Below are 19133 nucleotides of genomic sequence, written 5' to 3' on the forward strand. Positions count from 1 at the left end.
GTTGCTCTGGTTTGGACGAGGAGCTTCTTGTTTCTTGTCCACCACGCGCTAACTCCTCAATTGAGGCAGTCAACGTCTCACGTGGGGAAAATACCCCAAAAGGAAAAATTCACAAAAGGTGACGCATCAAGGTCCACTATGTAAGAATCCTTGCGGAGTGATTAGGGAGAAGAGCAGGGATGGGCAACTGCCGGCCCGTGGGCCACATGCCCCGCTCTTGAGGGGCCCCTTGGTGAATCCCCCAAATTCTTTAAATGTTTCCTTCACTATACCTGATCAGTTTTAAGTTGTAATAGCACCATTCAATCATCACTAGATGGCAGACATTGCGAAGTCGCGCTTCCACCAAGTCTTCTCCATCAGGAATATCATCAAGAATAGGAAGCAGTTCAACAAATTTAAAGGCAAGCCTATGTTCCTAGTTTGGTAAAGAGACATCGTCGGCCACGAAACGATGAATCATACGAGACAAACAGAAGCTCTTTTACCTCGGCGAAGGAGGCTTTGTCGGGTTGGCTACCAGGAAGAGCACAATAGCAGCTTATTTATACGGTAAGACACCAGGTGACGCTTAGCTCAGCTTAGTGTAGTGTAGTATACAACGGAACTGACCGGAAGGTTACTAAATTGCGCACGATTCACAGTCAAGAGTTTCATGCAAACGAGTGCAACATAAATGTAACCCAACGGTTAACTACGACACATTCAATGAATGTCAGGTAGGTAACATAAGCACCCTTAAACAAAAACGATTAACGTTCTTAACACAGCAAAAATTTAGCATAGAATGGGCCAATGCGTGCTGGGAACCAAAGTTAATGCGAGGAAAGGGCGATATGGCGAGGGACGACTGCAGTTCTGCATTTAGCATTACGGCTCATCGGTTGCTTGACAGGTGCCTACATTTAAAAGTTAGAATCAACTCACAGAGGCCACAAACTATCTTGAAAGTTTAATCACACACGTCACATTGTGACTTTTTTTAAAACGCAGATTGATAATTACCTATCGTCCTGATAGCGAGCTAGCTCGTTCAGCCTGGCTTTTGACAATCGAAAAAATAAGCACACAGATAACGATAAACTGATAACACTCAGTGGCATTTTAAAACCCATACCTCTCCAGTTTATTCACAATGTTCCTCCTCTCCAACCAATGAGCGTTTAGGCAAATTAACGATTGAGAACACCTTGTCCAATCAAATTGCAACTCTTGTAGTGTTCCTCATTTTTGGCTCTAATTTTACAGCTGTTCAAGTCTACTAACTTGTACTATGATTTGATTGTCGTTCCAAAACAAATGTGATATGTTTAAAGTTCATACACACGACTTTTAACAATTTGATGGAAACATGACAAAGAAATGTTTAAATTCGTACATTTGAAACCAAGTCTTAAGAACAAGTCCATATTCCTCATGCAAATGGCCATTTTCGTTTTTACAAATATTGTTTGTAGTGTTTTAGTTACGTGGAATTGTTTGCAGGCGTTGCCATGTCAACAAAGCTTCATTTCTTCAGCCACACTGCCACCCGTGGCTCATTCGGTTACTGCATTTGAGCAGAGAAGACGCCGTAACAGATCGGACGTGCCCATAACAAAATACATTTGCTGTTCTGATCTATGTAAAAGTTGAGGTTCATAAGTGTGCCTTATCAGTATTTCCATTTAAAATGGACTCTGATGCCATCTTTATGATTAAAGGCTATATAAATAAACTTGACTTATTAGAAAATATAGAATTCATTTTTGTGATTGGCAGTGTCTGAGACATTGACCTTTTTCAGTAGTGCAAAATAAAACAATCATATTTTCGTTGCTAAAAGAAAAATCTACAAACCCATTTGCGAGCGTGAGTGGAGTTTATTTTGTTTTTGTCTACACACTTGCTACCGCTCTATGACTCTGTGTTACAAATAAAAGTCCATGTTGTACTTTTTATGAAAAAAAAAAAGAAGAATCAAACTAGTAGTAGTAGGAGACACAAATATGTTATTCATGACAATGCATCGTTCCACAATATTTGTGGTTTGACAATTGAAAAAGGGTGAAAGGTAAAAACCGGTGATGAGGCTGTGGCGCTCTTTGATGACATCATTCTGCGGGAGGAGCCTCCTGAGGTTCTCGGTTCACTGAGGCAAGAAAGGGACAACTGTTGGATTTCTCTTGTTCACAATCACTCCCGATCGACAATACAATCGGTTCCTATTTTGGGTGGCACTATCTAGCGCCACTATTTACAAATCCCTGCATGGTGATTGGGGAGGAGGAAACGAGTGAACGATTGCGAACGTTTCAGTGGACATTTCGGGGAACTTTCTATCCCTGGATAGTGAGCAGGGAGCGTGTGCGTCTGTACCTTCCTCTCGCGCCTTCATGCGCGCCACAAAGTTGAAGCTCTTGTTCCTGCGATAGTTCTCGTAGGGGTCGTCCAAGGAGACGCCGACGCCCTTGTACTGGTCCCACTTGTCGCGGATGTCGCCTCCTTTGATGGGGTCCTGGATGCCCTGCTCCTTGGCACCCAGACCACCAGAGCCACTCCAGCCTTAGGACACACACACACACAAATATGTGGATGGCAGGCTCCGCACAGCCACACACACACACACACACACACACATCTTACCCATCTTCATGAGGAGCTGATGTCCTTTGTTCTCCTCGCCCAAGCGGGAGTCGGGGGGGCCTTTGGAGGGGGCGCCGCCGGCGGACGACGTGGAGCTGCACAAGTCGTTAAAATGAGATAATAGTTATTTTTCAATTTCTTTTTCTGTTACCAACGAAGTTACCATACAATGTGATACAAATAACCACAGAAGTTGGTGTACAATGTCTTACTACACAGGTTATGTTACTAGTAGTAACTCTACAGTGGCTTACTAGTGACATACAATTCAAGTTACAATACATTGGCTTACTGTACTAGTTACTAGTTACTGTTTAGTTACTAGTACTAGTTACTGTTTTGCCACTAATAAAGTTATTGTACAATGTATTAATAACAACATTACTATGTTGCCATCAGTTAGAAAGTTATGTAATAATAATGAATTTACTGTACGTGTTACGAATAAATTACTGTTACTAATAAAGTTGCTCTACAATGGGTTACTAAAAGGTTACTATGTTAGAACGAGTTAGAATGTGTTACTAATATTATACAATGTGTTAGTAATATAATGAGTGAGCATGCAATGTATTATTAATAAAGTTACTATGTTCCCAATAAAGTTAGCATGTGTTACTAATAGTTACTGTAGAATGAGTAGAAAAAGTACAACGTGTGACTAATAGCTACTCTTACGAATAAAGTTACTGTATAATGTGTAACTGATAGTGAATTTAAGAGTTAATGTGTCACTAAAAAAGTTACTAATAAAGTTACTGAGAGTTACTTCATGACGAACGGTCTTGGTGTAAAATGGTAAATGGTCTGCACTTCTATAGCGCTTTATCGACACCATCACAGCGCCCAAAGCCCCGCATTCACCCCTTCACACACCGACGGGCTGCCAGGCCCACTGGGAGCAAATTTGGGAGGACACTTTGACGTGCAGACAGTCGGCGCCGGGATTCGAACAGTTGACCCTTCAGTCACTGGACAACCCGCTCTACCAACTGACCCACAGCCACCCTTACTGTACGATGAGGTAATAAAAGTTACTATACAATGTGCTACCGTACAGTAGTGACTTTGTTAATAGTTAATGTACAGTCAGTGTGTTATTAATAGTCACTGTCCTAACAGAGTTACTGTACAATGTGTTACTAATAAAGTGCCCATAACACAGCACGCTACTAATACAAAATCCATAAAGTTACTATACAATGGGTTCATTCAGTAAATTGTGTTGCTAATGAAGTTAGGAGTCAGCGTGTACTCACGGTGGTGAGGAGCTACGTGATTTATGTCCTCGGCGCCTCCTGGTGGGCGAGCGCGAACGCGACCTGGAGCGAGAGCGACTCCGCGACGACCTGGATCCACTCCTGGACCTACGGGCGCCCAAAACACACTTACAGTTAGCACGTTGCACGTAGCAGCTAGCGCGTAGCGCGGGGGCACTCAGACCTGGAGCGCGAGTAGGATCGTGAGCGGCTTCGGGAGCGTGAGGAGCGAGACCTGGACCTGGACCTGGACCTGGACCTGGACCTGGACTTGGAGGAGCGAGAACTGGACGGCGAGGAGGATCTGCCCCGGCTACCCGAGCGACTCCTGGAACGACTGCTCACACGAACGCTGAGCACCGACCACAAAACATCAAGTCAAACGCAACTCGTTTTCTTGCTCTCTTCTGATTTTTGTTCTCTCTATCTCCCCTGTAAAAACACATCCCAGAAGTTCTTTTTGCTAGTTTTGTCTTTTGTTATTGCTGTTTGTTGTCTCCTTTCTATCCACGTGTCCCCACTTCAAATCAGGAACTCGTGTCGTCTCTGCTATTCTCTCTTCTCTTGGTCTGCCATCGCTCAAAGTACATACCACCAATGTTATTGCCATTTTTTTTGTATTTAGGTTATTGCTTTGTTTCCTTTCCTGTTCCACTCTAACAGGAGCAGACGATATTGCTTTTGGTTATCTCCTCTCTCTCTCTTCTCTCTGCTCCCCTCTCAAATTACGTACACGGAAACATGAAAACATCGACCGCAAAAGGTGGTACAATGAACTAAGGTAAACCTGCGCCCGAGAGTTAAGGTCACTCCGCCCTGTTGTGTAACTGTACAAAAATATGTCTGCTCAGTTTTAAGGGAATCTCTCTCATTATTTTGGGAGCGGCCATGTATAAATGGACTCTGCGTCGGTAAGAAGATCAAATCGTCTTGTCCGTCCGCGTCTTATTGAATCGTCTGTTTATCGACGACACGCGCGGGTGTTGTGTTGTTGATGCTGTTTGTCGTCTCTTCTGTCTCCCTTCTACACTAAGAACCAGAAGGTGTTGATCCAGCTATTATCTTTTGTTTGCTTTTTTTTGCCACCTTTTTAAAACCCCAAAAGAATCAATTAGCAGGTTGATGTTGCTATATTTTCCTTTGCTAATCCTCTCTCCTCTCCAACGTGTACTGTCCACGGGCATTTCCGAAACAAACGGCAAACGCACCTGTTGCGCTTCTCTTGACCTTTTTTTCTGCGTGCTCTCATCTTGGCCCGGAAGAACTCGTACAGGCCGTTCTGTTCCCATCCTTCGCTGGTAGACCACACAGGACACACATTTCACCGCGCGTCCGGAACCTTCTCAAGAAGACGACGGCGCGGACGTGCGTACCTGTTGCGGGGCCGGTCGTGGGAGGGGGGGCTGTAGAAGGCTTCCACGGCGGCCAGCAGGCGTTCGCTCGGGGGCATGGGGGGTGGCAGGCGGATGTCTTTTGGATCCAGAGGTTTATAGTCGCAGTCCTCCAGCTGAGCAGAGAACGAGGTCGGCAGGGTTGCAAAATATTCAGTTGGAAGCTTTCCATGGGAATTTACTTATTTCTATAACTGAAGTTTGGCTTTTAATAGGGAACTTAAATATAGTTGGGGAAAATATATTTGAACATAATCCTGACTAAAACAACCAGATCTCATGCAAGTACAGTGGTGCCTTGCCCAAAGAGTGCCACAATTTACGGGATTTTCGAGTTACGAGCCGTTACTTGGTCGATATTTGGGCTTTGTGCTGCAAGCCCAAATGTGAGCAAGCCTCAGATACGCCGCCGCTCAAGTGAAGCGGGGAAAACAATGGCGCAATTAAGGTGCTGTATTATGTTACATGGACGTTCTGCTTATGACAAGACTAAATGTTTGTATTCATTCTTCAATGTGATGCCTTATTAACCTCCCCGTTAATTCCCCATGCAACGTTCGCTTCGTGGAATACGGTATTTCCGAAATTCCCCAGCTTAACTTCGCAAGAAAACTGGAACTTTAGAAACCCGAAAGATCATTCAGGCGTGATTGTTTTCATCTCGTCTCCAGTGCGGTTCTGGCCCCCCGTGACTTCCTTGACTCACTTTGACCAGCGGCGCCATGAGGCCGGCGGGAAGGTCGAAGTAGGGAACGTTGGGCACCAGGCTGGGGTCGTCCTGGACGGGAACCGGGGGCTGCCGGTGGCGCACGTGCGGCGAATGGCCGTTGAACCCGTGGGGGGGCGGAGGCCCGTAGTCTGGGTGCTGGGATCCCCCCCACGGAGGATGGTCGCCCCCCATGCCGGAGGGGGGGAGCCTCTGGTTGGAGTGGTGGGGAGGGGGCGGCGGCGGACCCGGCATGTCTGGTGACGAACCAATGAGACGTTAGCGAGAGAGAATAGGTGCCTGTGAGTACTGTTGTTGCTGCGCCGTGTGAGTAAAGCAGCAGTTGCTTGAAGGTTTGTAATTGCCGGAAAAAGCAACGCTAATTTCTATTAGCCGGCCAATGTCATTTTACCTTTTATGTTAGCATTAAGCTCGTGGACTTAAAACATGTGTTTTAATACGTTTCAATGTGTATACAGCATGTCTCACTCACCCCTGGGGAAGTCTCCCTGAGAGTAGTCGAAGCGGTGGGGCGTGTAGGGCGACCGGTCGTAGTGGTGTCGCGGAGGGAAGTCGTCCTGCATGAAGCGCGACGGGAAGCGTCCGAAAGAGTGCGGCGGCGGGGGCTGGTTGAAGGGCGGCGGCTGCTGCTGGTGGGGGGGGAAGGGGCCTCTGAAGTGGGGTGGCCTCTGTATAAAATAAAAAGATTTTAAAAAACAATCAGATTAAAGTTTAGCGTAAATGAAAGAAGAAGCAAGAAGCTGTCCGTCACATGCCTGCATGCGGGGCGGAAAGGGCGGCTCCCTCTGGCCCCAGGGCGGCTGCTCGGGCTGGTTACCCCACGGAGGCTGCTGGTCGTACGAGTTCCAAGAAGGAGGACCCGGATCGGGACCGCTCCAGGGCCCCCCGTCTCTGGGCGGACCCCCGCTCCAGTTGCCCGGCTCCCTCTGGTCGTTCCACATCCCCTCGTGGCTGTTCCAGGGCGGACACGGCGGGGGCGGCTGGTTCGGGTCGAAAGGAGGCTGAAGGGGGACAAAAAGGACAAAGGAGGTTAAGGGGGGAGGACTGCCGGGACCGCCGGGACCCTGATCCGGTTGAGGACTGTTGATGGGGCTTGTTACCGGTTGGTTGGGGTTCCACGGGCCCATGTGCTGGGAGTCGTACCACGCGGGCTTGGGGGGGAGGTCGGCGGGTCCGCCGGGGTTGCTGGGGTCCTGGGATCGCGACGGCGCTTCGTCAAACTCGCCCGGCGGAGGACCCGACATTGGGGGCTTCGCCTCAGCTGCAGAGAACACCAGCGCGACATCGTTACATAACGTCATACATGTCACGACATTGCATGTAAAATGAGGAAAACGTGACATCAACTTTAATGTCATGACATCACATTTGAAATGTCATGACATCACATGTATACACAATGTCACGTGACAACACATACGACATGAGATCATGGCATCACAAGTGAAATAACATCACGTGACGTGGAATCGCATGTGACATGATGTCCAATATCGTGACGTCACTTGAAATAATGACGACACCACACAGCATGTGACTGTTATACACAATGTCATGATGTCACATGTTAAATTGGAATTTGGAGTTACATTTATTGGCGTCCCTCAACGGGAAATTCAATGATCAATTTGAAGTTACTAATTCATGAACTATTTTTCTAGACCTTATAAAACTTTTGCTGAAGCAGTATATAAGTCCTTATTTTGCCGTTACATTTTTTTCTCGCGTTGATATAAATGAGAACTAGGGGAAGGGTTTCACAGGTTTTTCTTCTTCTGGCCCCTTTCAGGCATAACTGGAAGCTTTTTTTTCTCCCCGTGCCGGCGTGCCTTTTCTCCGGGCACTCCGGTTTCCTCCCACATCCCAAAAACATGCACGCATGCTAGGTTTGATTGAAGCCTCTAAATTGCCCGTAGGTGTGAATGTGAGTGCGACTGGTTGTTTGTTTGCATGTGCCCTGCGATTGGCTGGCGACCGGTTCGGGGCGTACCCCGCCTCCTGCCCGATGACAGCTGGGAATTTCAAAATTATTATCCATACAATATTGGGCTACGGGGTGAAAATTCAGTATAATCCTAAAATACACTATAACCTTTACCTGTGAACTTAATGTAACCTTCCCTAAACTTTTGAATCCACATGTAACTATATAGTTCACTATATAAAAATCTAGATAGTGATCTGGGAGCATGGAATTGAGAGAATCGTTCCAAACGCAGAATCATTCACTCGTTCCGTACTCCCGAATCGCTACAAACGGATTTTTAGGGGACTACTTACGAAATAGTCCACCTTATGAACAACTGGACGTGCATTCAACAGTTCTCACAAGGTCAAATTTGAAATTTGCTTGTGAGGGTTATAGTGCATTGAAGGGGCATCCTGAAATTCCAACCCAAAGCCCAATATCACCAACGTTTGTGCGCAGTGCGAGTCGACGCGTATTCGAGTCTGCGAGTCATTTGAGGATACACGAACAGCAGACCGACTTGTTTCTGCAGGTGTCGCTTGACGTCTGCTTAGTGTGTCTGCGTGCGCGCGAGATGACTCACAGTGCTGCTACCTTAGCGTGCGAACGGCAATTTGTTATTGTTTGCTGGCGATGGCGAGGGACACAGACACCGTGTACTTTGACTTGAAAGAAATGTAGTTAATGTGGCGGGTAATTAGGCTAACCACAAATGCACAAGAATAAACAAGTACAAAACACACAGAGACAAGTACGCACACACACATTCGCGAACAGGTACACGCACGCACACACACACACACACAGACTTAAAAGGTTACGCAGTCATATTAAGCTTTGGTGCATTTTAGATTCATCCTGAAATTTTACCCGAAAGCCAAATATCTCGGGCTGAAAGATTTTTTTTAAAAAAGAAGAAAATAAAACATAAAACAAAAAGGCGAACATTTAAAAAATAATAATAATAAACTTTTTAATTTCCATCCTTTATTAAAATACAGGATATTATTTCAAAATTTTGAATTTGTTATGATTCAGTGACTGGTTTGGTCGATAACAGGTCAGAAAATCGGCAACAATGTTGAGCACTATTTTCCAAAATAAAAGCAGATGTTAGCAAACGTCTTATTTCATGAAATGCAAAGATAATCAGGCTGATTTCATGGAGGACTAAAGAAATCGGAGAATACTTTGGAGGATTTAAACAATTTCTAAGCAAACATTATCAAAAGAGTTGTGGATTAATTTCATAATCAATCATCTGAGAAAGCACGGCCTGCCACCGGAGCCGCTGAGACGGTTCTACACAGCGCTCATCGAATCGGTCCCGCGTTCTTCCATCGCGGTCTGGTTCGGCGCCGGTACAAAAAAGGACAAACTCCGACTGCGACGGACAATCAAAACTGCTGAAAGGATTGTCGGTACCCCCCTACCCGCCATCGAGGACTCGCACGCTGCCAGAACTAAGACAAGGGCGTGCAAAATCCTCTCGGACCCTCCGCGCTCTTCCGGCTCCTTCCCTCAGGTCGGCGCTACCGATCGACGCAAACTAGAACTAGTAGACATTCCGACAGCTTCTTCCCTCTTGCGATCAACTTCTTAAACACCTGACCTATAATTCCATTGCAACAAGCTGGCAATTTTTTGACTTGAGTTGGTTGTCACATTTGTGTGGGGCCAATGATGTATGACTCGTGCACTCACTGCAGTTGTCTCGCCACGCTGCACTATTTGCATATACCGGCCACTCGTGCCAGAGTAGCATCTGCTCCATTTGCACACCGATTGAGGAGTATCTGTGACATTTGCACAACCGACATTGTCCCAGATGATCGCACTACTCGTCACTTTAAACCTCGGCGCCCTTTGCACGACGGTCATTGCACCGGACTATTGCAATGTGAGTCATTCGAATTGCTCTCAGTGCTCGAGGACTCTGCATCTTTTTGCACAATAGTTTTTTGTCAATGTCTTTCTGTCTCCAAAGTGTTCTGTAAATTGACCGTCTGTTGTACGAGAGCGGCTCCAACGACCGGAGACAAATTCCTTGTGTGTTTTGGACACACTTGGCAAATAAAGATGATTCTGATTCTGATGAGTTGTCAGTTCATCGATTAATTGTTGCACCTGTACAAATATGCCAAACTTTTGGTGAGTAGCGTACAACACGACATGATGCCATCGTCGCGTGTTGGATACGCACAGTGACGCGATGACGTGACGACGGCGAAGGCGTCACCTGCTTGCGTGGTCATGGGCTTCTCCGCGTCAGCGGCCGGCGGCAGCTGGGTGGCGGGCTGCTGCTGGAGGCTGGCCACAAAGTCTTCGTGCTGGCTCTTGAGGACTTGGATCTGCTGCTGGAAGGCCAGCTGGATGGGCTGGACCACGCCGGCGTACTCGGTGATCAGCGAGGCCTACGGGAGACGCGCGCCACGGGCGGGGTCAATCCGAGGTCACGGACATCAGAGGACACCGTGCTAACGCTCGAAGACGCGGCTGAATGGATTCTTGTATTTTTATTAGTTACTTTTATCGATTTTTCCCGCAGCTTCTGTAGCTCAAAGCGCCTCTTTGCTGATGTGCACGGCGTGCACTAACAACATGGCTGCGAACACAGGGGCTAGTTTACAAAAGCACAATCAGTCTTGACAACTTAGTCGCTTACCGACCCATCGAACAACTATTTTTATTTATTTTATTTTTTTTCAACTTTCATTAATGCTCGGAAACAGACAACAAAAAGCTCAACCACTTTCACATTGTTTTGTGCAAGATCAGAATTAGGGCTGTAACTAATAATTATTCTGATAAACGATTAACCTGTGGATTATTTTTCGATTATTTGATGAATTGGAAAATATATATATATTTGTTTTAATTTCTATTCAAAAACAGGACATTATTTCAAATCGACAGTGCAGAAAATGCACAAACCTAAATTGATTATGATTTAGTTCCCGGTTTGGTTCGTAACATCTATGAGCCAAACTCTGCTGTTGATCATAGTTTTCCAAAGGAAAAGCAGAAGTTTGCAAATGTCTTATTTTGAAAAACAACAAAGATAATCCATCTGCTTTCATGGAGAACAACAGAAACTGGATCATATTTACCCATGAGAGGCCAATAGATTAACAGTTGATTAATCGATTAATTGTTGCGCCTCCAGCTGAATGATTTTCACGTTGTTTTGAAGCCTGGTGGAAGGCCATCAACATTTCCAAAGACACTGAGCCAAGGTATACGCTTCCAAGCATGAAACTTTTTTTCCAAGGTCTACGAAGAATTCTTTTTCTACTATTTCTGTGGAAGTCGATGTTGCGGAAAAAAAAAAAGGTTTAAAGCTTGCTTGGTATCAAGAGAAATCAAGACAATCTCGGGGGATGGGGCATCAGTTAAATTCGCTTCTAACAATTTTTGTGAATATAAATCGTACATTTTATTTGCAGGCCATATCGGTCAAATTCTGCGGTTACCACCTGGTACTGGCCCAGACCAAGAGCTGGATTCTGGAGTTGCTGAATGGTCTCCTCATCGAAGTAGCCGTTCTTCTCCCACAGCTGCAACAGCTGAGGAACAGGATGACCAAAAAGTCAAGAATTGAGTTGGCTAGTTTTCCACAAAGTAACCATTAGCGGGTAGCCCAAACAAAACAAGAGCCTTCACCCTGGTGATCTTCTGCTGCTTCTCCTCCTCCACAGCCAAGAAGCTGGTGCAGTAGATTGGAACCACAACCTTCTGCAGCGCCGCCAACAAATCCTTCTGCTGCTTGCGCTGGCTGCAAAGACGACACGTCGCACGTCACTCGCTACACGCTATACATTAAATGACACGATGTCACGCTAAAGCATATCGCGTAACATCCCAACACGCGATATACGAGTCACGCTAGTCCGAGAGACGCTACAGCACATCGCACGACAATCCTTTACATTACAACACGCTACATGCTAGCGTAATAGAGAAAACGTTACATTATGTTGTGCTACCGCGTGACAAGTCATGACTTCATGTTTTACAGCAGTCAAAAGTGAAGTTTGGACAAAAGTACCGGGACACCAACAAATGAGCATTTGCGGATTCTTTTTTGAGACAAACGCAACACGGTTTTCAAGATATTCACACACTCACAAATTGAGAATATTCACACGCGGGACGGCCCGGCCCTCTGCCCGCTAGGCGGCAGTATTGCCATTTGTAACCAGGATTGCGATGACGTCATAATTTGTTCATCGCCTACCAGTGATGCAGCACGTCATTGGTCAGGTAGATGAGATGTAGGCGGAGCTCAAAATGCGCTCCCTCAGCAGCGATGCGGTTGCGAAGGTGCGACGTCATCAGCTCGCAGTGCTGCGGCGTCTTGGCGTTGTTGAACATCCAGTTCTTTCCCGCCTGACGCACGCACACGGAAAACATCGTTCAGCGCATTTCTCCAGCGGCCGGCTCGAGTTGGCGGGGCCAGCTGGCGCGGGCGCGGCCGACAGCCGCTTACCGAAATGGCGTCTTTGGTGCACGTGTCAATGATGGGCTGCAGCAGGCTGTCCATCTCGGCGACGTCCAGATGAGTTTCCGCGATCAACTTCTGGATCTGCTCCTCTGCCGCCGCCGCGATGGCTGCGCTCACTTGTTCCTACGCGCGCACGTTAACATATGTAACGTTACGGAAATATGCTACAAACACAATGATGTAAATATGCTACATTCCAGCTAGACAAAGCTAAATATACTATATGAGAGTTTTATAGACATTAAGTACGTGATACGGCGCATTAAGTGTATAAATATAAAATATGATGTGAATGTAGTCAACTGGCGGTATGGTTTTGAATGTCGTGTAAATATGCAACATTAGAGGTGCATAAATATGATGATGATGATGTCAATCGGCGGCACATCCAAAAAATATGAAGCAAATATGGTACATCGGAGGTGTAGCGACAAACGGGACAAGTGGCCGCCATCTCGGTGGCACGTTCTAAAAAACCTGGAATGAGAACTTCAAAGGCCTCAAAAATCCTCCATAACAAAAACATGATTGATGACTGACATACGTGAGCCGTTCTACTGCCCACGCTGCTCTTCTTCCGAGGAATAATAAGTCAAGTTTTTTCAGGGCAAGTAGTGACAGAAAGGTCACAGTAATTTTGAAGGGGTCAGCTTCGAAGATTTCCGCCCGTGTGAGCTAAACGGTGGATATTTCTGACTGAAACGTGCCAGCCAAACAAACAGATCGATTGTCGATGATCCCAAAGAAGACGTCAAATGTGGCTTTTCTGGGTGAGTGCTGACATTCTCTGCCGGTTTCCTTAAACTCGTAGCAACTTTTAATATCCAAAAAGTCAATCCAAAATTCAATTTTGGACTGGACCGCTTGTATAGGAGTGGTCAATTCTAAGATTTTGATCCAGTCTGATGCGATCCGATCCTCACTTTTTGGTTGACATGGGACCGATTTCCAATCTCAAAGATTGGATCAGGCCCCCCATACCATTTACATTTGTGTCTGAATTTTCGTAGAGATGTGCTGAGAAATGATGACGTTATAATTGTTTGACTCTAATCTAAGGGTATTTTCTTTTAGCAGCTTTTCAGTCGGCAACATCACACAAATGCGGTCCCCAAAAGGCCAAATTTCTCCTGAACCCATCCTCGGATTTTCAAAATTCGTGTTGCGTTGTACTCCGTTGAAGTGGCCGTTCCAACCAGACTTTGCATTTTGACAGATTGCCATTTTCGGGGAAATCTCGTCTTGTTGCTAAATAAATATAATGTAAATACAGGAAGTCCTCGATTTACGAACGACTTGCGTTCCTACGCTGGCGACGTAACATGAATTTCCGCGTAAGTCGGATTTCACCGTTAAAGTCGAAATTTACGTTACGGGTATTGTCCCATGCGATTGTGACAGCAAGCTCAGCGTGTGTGGGCGTGCGCGTCGATGCGTGAGTGAGACGGGACTGCGAAGGAGGAAGGAGGGCGCGCCGGTGCGAGTGTGTACAGTGGCAAGTGCGGTGACGGCGACCGGGGAAGAGTAGCGATTAGCGGAGGACCCGTTGACGTCGAATGCGCAGAGGAGCTAATCGCTTCCCGCCTTTATTGTTGCCGCCACCCGGCTCGGCCGTGCGACGAGAGAAGGGAGTTAACCCCTGCGTCTCCCGACCGCGGTCAGGTGACCGTAGCGGGAAAGGTTAACACTTCGTATAAACTATAAACTATAAAATACATTCAAATCAAAAAATAAAATGCTGTACTTACCATTAATGCTGAGAGTGTGAAAAAAGGAGGGCGAAAAAGGCAAAGATACTCCCGCCGCACAAACACAGACAAGCGCTACGCACTAGCTAAACAGAAACCGTATGGTGCTGGGGCAAAATGGCGCACGAGGCACGGGCGTCGTAAAGTCGAAACCTCATAAATCGAGGACTTCCTGTATGTTACATCAGCGCCATTAAATAGAATGCAAATGTGCTGCATTAGAGATTGAGGTTGAGAAGATTATTTATGGTCTATTGGAGGTGTGTACCTGTCTGAGCGTGTGCAGGTGTTGCTCCTGGTGCTGCAGGTTCCACAGACTCTGCTGGATGACGTCATCCATGGCGGGCGTGGTGCCGGAGGCGGCGGCGGCGGCGGAGGCCGGCGGCGCCATCATGGGCACGGGCGGCGGCGGGATGTCCAGCACGTCCAAGGCGCCCGGGTTGTAGAGTTCTGCACACACGGGAAGTCCACCCAGCTTGAGCGCGCACGCGTGTTCACCCAAAATGGTGGCCGGGAGATGACAACGTGCGGCCATGACGGTCAGACGCAGCGGCGGTCACCCAATGTGAACATTTTAAATCCGCTTGTGCCAAATTTAAGGGCGCTACCTCGTGAAATGCCAGCACAAGTCCAGGACGATATGGATTCAATTTCATATCAGCATTTCATTCAGCGGGAATCAGGGATGTAACGTTATGTATCTCTCTCGTTCCGGCTTTATCACGGTATTAATCTCACGGTACAATAATTGTTGCGATACAGGGGGAAACGCTCACGCTATTTAGCGAAGCAACAAACACAACTGGACCATTGGTGATTTTTAAACGCTTTGACAGTAGACTTAAGGGTGAAATGTCATTTTTAAAGGAGGTCTCCATTTGGAAAATCCCATTTTACCAATAAGGAGCCGACGACGCCATGTTCTTCAAATGCTGCATTTTGGGGGACGACCGCTCGTTTCCATGCATCGGGGCCCGCCATACTCCGAGATTCTTTGCACGCCAACGCTCCGCCCTGACTAATATTTCCACAGTTGATATTTTTAAGTGCCAATCAAGCCCACTTGGAACACAGCCGATCACGAGCCTCCCCTCCCGCGATGAAAGCCCGCGTATGGCGGGCGTCGGGCCCAAACCTCCTATGCCCACATTTGCTCAGTTCACATTTTTTCACAATCCGACAACATCGGTCGGTCCCCGTGTGGGCATGTGGTGATTTTCATAAATGATTGGTCTATCATTTAGTGTTGAAAATGACGATGCAATGTTGACGGAGCGACAAACGCGCCGTTTTTGGGGTTGCCTGAAAAGCGACGCTTATGCGCATACGGTACGAGGAGTCCACACGACGCCGGCCGGCGACGTGCAAGTAACGTTCCTGAACAATCGGCTCTTCAAACATGGATACGTCCGTGACAAATAATAATAATAAAAAAGCTCAAGGGCCACAACATTCGGCACAACACTGCAAAGACCACGACGTCATCATGCATCGGCATATCCTGCCGCCCTAAAAAATAATACGATACAAATGAGAACATCTGCCAGCAATCGCAACGCAACCGATGTGGACACACGCATGCAGATGCAGACGCTCGACAATGCCCTCCGGTTGCCATGACGACCACTATGCCAAATGCTAATCGGCATTCGTTTGTTCAAGTTGTGGGTGACACCCATCCCGCCAACTTCACTTGAAAGAGAAATATGTATTTTGCGTGTTTTAACAATATCAAAGGGGACATTTTCTGGAAATTTCACATTTTTTAACTGCGATTTGGATGCAAATAGTTGTTGGTGTCTGGTGTGCCTCGTGCCCACCCATCAAGGGTGACATTAAACAACCAACCAAGTTGCCTCATAAGGTGCTTTTGTTGCAGTGTAATTCAGAACGAGCCACAAGAGGCAGAGAAGGTCCCCTACTAGTAGTATTTGTTGTTGCCACAGAGCGGGGAGAATATAAGCCTGTCAATATTCTTTTATGTGGTGTTTGTGCGTGCTGCTGCTCCATTTGTGTTAACGTAGCAGTTGTTTGACAGTTTATAATTGATGTAACATCAATGCTAACTTCTCTTAGCCCGCCTGTGACATTTCCAATTATGTGTTAGCATTAAGCTAGCAGATGTTGATTTCAAATACTGATTTGTTGTCTGCTCTGTATGTGTTGCCGCTCTGATTGTCTTAACGCAGCAGTTGTTTGACAGTTTATAATTAGCCTAATAGCTATGCGAATTTCCCTTCGTCCATCTAAGGCATTTCACATTTTAGGTTAGTATTACGCTCGCGGGATTTGGTTTGAGGAAACGATATGGTTTGGGTTGAACATTTTGGTGTTAAAATGCACAATGTCGGATTCTCCGTTGTTTTACGTGTCAGTTTTACAGTCAATGTCAAGGAGAAGTGGCAAAACAACAGCTTGAAGCAAGCTCGCTTCGCCTCTTAGTTGAAGAACTGTGCAAGCGAAGGAGTGAGCATGGCTCCTCAGGAATACTTTGTACACATTTAAAGTTACTACAATATTTTTGTGTGGAATCTCTAGATCACAAACGTTCACCTATTGCGCTCGGGTCCACGGTAAACAGGCGCTTACTGTATGTCCCCTTTCCATCTGACAGCATGTGATAAAACATACCAAGATGACAAAAGCAGCAACTAAAAACAAACCAAAGCGTCGCCAAGCACAAGTCATGAGCTGAAACTCTGAATGGATCTGGCAGCTTTGCTTCCAAATAAATACCTTCAGATTTACACTCCTCCCCATCGTGGGTAGAGGGATCTAAGTAGAGAAGAAGCACATTTTAATGCAAGCCCCGCACGTCCACAATCTTGTCACACGAGTGGGCAAAGGCGGCCGACGTTCCCGCGCGTCCCGCGTGAGCAAAATGAGCTTTTAGAACATAGGGCGGCTGCCGTGGAAGTACATACGCTGCTGCTGCGCCAGAGCCAGCTTGCACTTGTAGTAGCTGAAGTAGTCGCCACCGAACAGGAAGGAGAACTTGGGGTTGTCCTTCTGCTTGTCCATGGTCATCTTCTCGAACTCTGGACCATTCCGGGCCACGAACTGGGCCAGCTTGTCGATCACGTTGCGAAGCTCTTGATCTGCGACAAACAAACGTGTATCAAGATTTTTTTTAGGACCTCGAAAATTACTGAGGAGCTGACGCGAGACGGAAAAACTGAGAAATCAAAGGGGAGAAATGTTCAATGTGAGACTTGAAAATGTGTCAATTACAGGACTAATATAATGACAATTGTTCAAATGTTAACAGTTGAAACGCAAATATATAGCAACTACAACTAGGATTGAAAACGCAAATGCCCTGCGTAAGATTAACAAATTAAAGTTGGAATGGTTTGAATCTGTTGACAAAGTTGAAAGGAGGTGGTGAAAAGGTAAAATATTCATTTTGATTTGGGAATCTTATCATGGAAATGGTGGATTATTGAAAAATGTGAAGATTCTGCAAATAAGGGCTGAGGGGTCTCCGACATGTTCTGAAATTGTTGAACAGTTTTGAGATGGGGATATTTGAAATCAGTTGAGCACTGTAGAGGGGGGATAAACATGCAAGAGAGCTGCAAAGATTTGGGAATGTTCTTGCAGAAAAGGTGAACTGTTGAAAAATGAGGGACGATAAAAGATGCCGTGAGTGACCTGAACGGTTTCATGTAACGATGAGTTGAATGCGTAAAAATTGTCCATTGCTTTTTTGAGAATATTTTTTTATGGAATATTTGAAATTGCGGGGAATGCAACGGTTTGAATCGGGCCAGAATGTGTTAGGGTTAGGTCCCATTGGAAAATGCCAATCGAGTCCTGGATGCTGTTCAGAATTCACACCATTAAGATCCATTTGCTCTGAATGACACCAGGAAACGTTTCTGAAAGATTCTGCTCTAAAATAACACCAAATGTAACCAATTAACTATCACCTGTCAAAGTTGTCCAGTTAAACTACGTACAATAAACGATTTGAACGAGAACCAGGTTTAGAATCACGTTAGCCGAAATGCTCAGCAGAGCGCCGGGAGATGCTAGCGCGGTTAGCGTACGTGCGAGCCACCAACTCAATGGATGTCAGACAAACCACAACCGCGGCGTGATTTCCCACCTTCCGGCGGCGTGGGGGTTTCCATGACGACGTTCGCTTATGGGAACTCTTGTGAAATTGCCCAATGTAATCCCAAATCTCCGCGAAACGGTCCCGCTAACTCATTTAGCAGCAAGAGCGTTTGACTAGAACACTCGCATTTTGGCTCACTGGCCAACAGCGGAAGTCAAATATGCCGACAGCGCCCCCGATGGTGGACGGCGGAACTGCGAGCAAACGTTCGCGTTGCAGTGGCTCGCCAAGTAGCGCCTCGAAAAAAACATAATAATGACCTACATTCAAATACAAGAGCAAGCGCGTTCATCAAAAAAGAGGCAGAAGTTGTATTCCGTCAAGGTTTATTTCATATTAATGTAAGCCACTCTGACATTATGCACACTTGGAGCATTTCATGCAGTGATGATATTGCGCACCGCTAGGAGGAGCCCGCGGATCACTAATGGTTCTCGTAGCACACGTTGACAACCAGTGGGCCAGCGCAAATATCAATCGATACCCGCTGGGACTTGTTACAAAAGGTCTGTGCTTTTCTGACAATAAACCACTTTTATGATGTATTGGATAAATAGATTATAATAAGAAGAAGAAATATCATGATGATTATCCATTCGTGGCGAGGCTATCCCTTTTTGGGCCTTTTTCAAGGTCTCAAAAGTTGGATGAGATTTCAGAAAGGTACTTTCCAAAATGACACTCAAAGTCCTCCACCTACACTCACCCCTGCTACCCATTTTCCGTTCCAAATTCATTGAGGGGGTTTCTTCAGAATGCTCGATGTTAAAGTGCAAAAGAATAATTC

The 19133-nt window shown here is 46.2% G+C and overlaps 1 protein-coding gene across 2 annotated transcripts; it reads right to left on the minus strand.

Moving 5' to 3' along the window:
• Nucleotides 1–1101: 1101 nt before the first annotated feature.
• On the minus strand, nt 1102–18482 carry cherp (calcium homeostasis endoplasmic reticulum protein). Of its 2 annotated transcripts, XM_061684583.1 has the most exons (20): nt 18335–18482; nt 17148–17321; nt 16960–16998; nt 14492–14673; nt 12461–12598; nt 12209–12360; nt 11635–11746; nt 11448–11537; nt 10211–10385; nt 7103–7263; nt 6758–7003; nt 6475–6670; nt 5982–6238; nt 5258–5391; nt 5093–5179; nt 4069–4236; nt 3885–3992; nt 2626–2720; nt 2359–2544; nt 1102–2131 (listed from the first exon to the last, which is right to left on the minus strand). In XM_061684583.1, the coding sequence occupies exons 1-20, from the start codon at nt 18357–18359 to the stop codon at nt 2094–2096; spliced, it is 2763 nt and encodes a 920-aa protein (XP_061540567.1). In that variant the 5' UTR covers nt 18360–18482; the 3' UTR covers nt 1102–2093. The 2 variants fall into 2 exon arrangements, with proteins under 2 accessions (XP_061540567.1, XP_061540568.1); XM_061684584.1 differs by lacking the exon at nt 16960–16998.
• Between the last annotated feature and the right edge of the window lie 651 nt (nt 18483–19133).

Source organism: Phycodurus eques, chromosome 8, assembly GCF_024500275.1.
Source record: "Phycodurus eques isolate BA_2022a chromosome 8, UOR_Pequ_1.1, whole genome shotgun sequence".
NCBI lineage: Eukaryota > Metazoa > Chordata > Actinopteri > Syngnathiformes > Syngnathidae > Phycodurus > Phycodurus eques.

What these genes read in the sequence shown, in the direction of transcription:
- cherp (XM_061684583.1), bottom strand. Translation starts at nt 18,359, where the DNA reads ATGGAAACCCCCACGCCGCCGGAAG. An exon ending in ACCTGCACACGCTCAGACAG is followed by an intron (nt 12,599 to 14,491) that starts GTACACACCTCC and finishes GTGCGCGCGTAG; the next exon opens with GAACAAGTGAGCGCAGCCAT. An exon ending in GCCCATGACCACGCAAGCAG is followed by an intron (nt 7,264 to 10,210) that starts GTGACGCCTTCG and finishes TGTTCTCTGCAG; the next exon opens with CTGAGGCGAAGCCCCCAATG.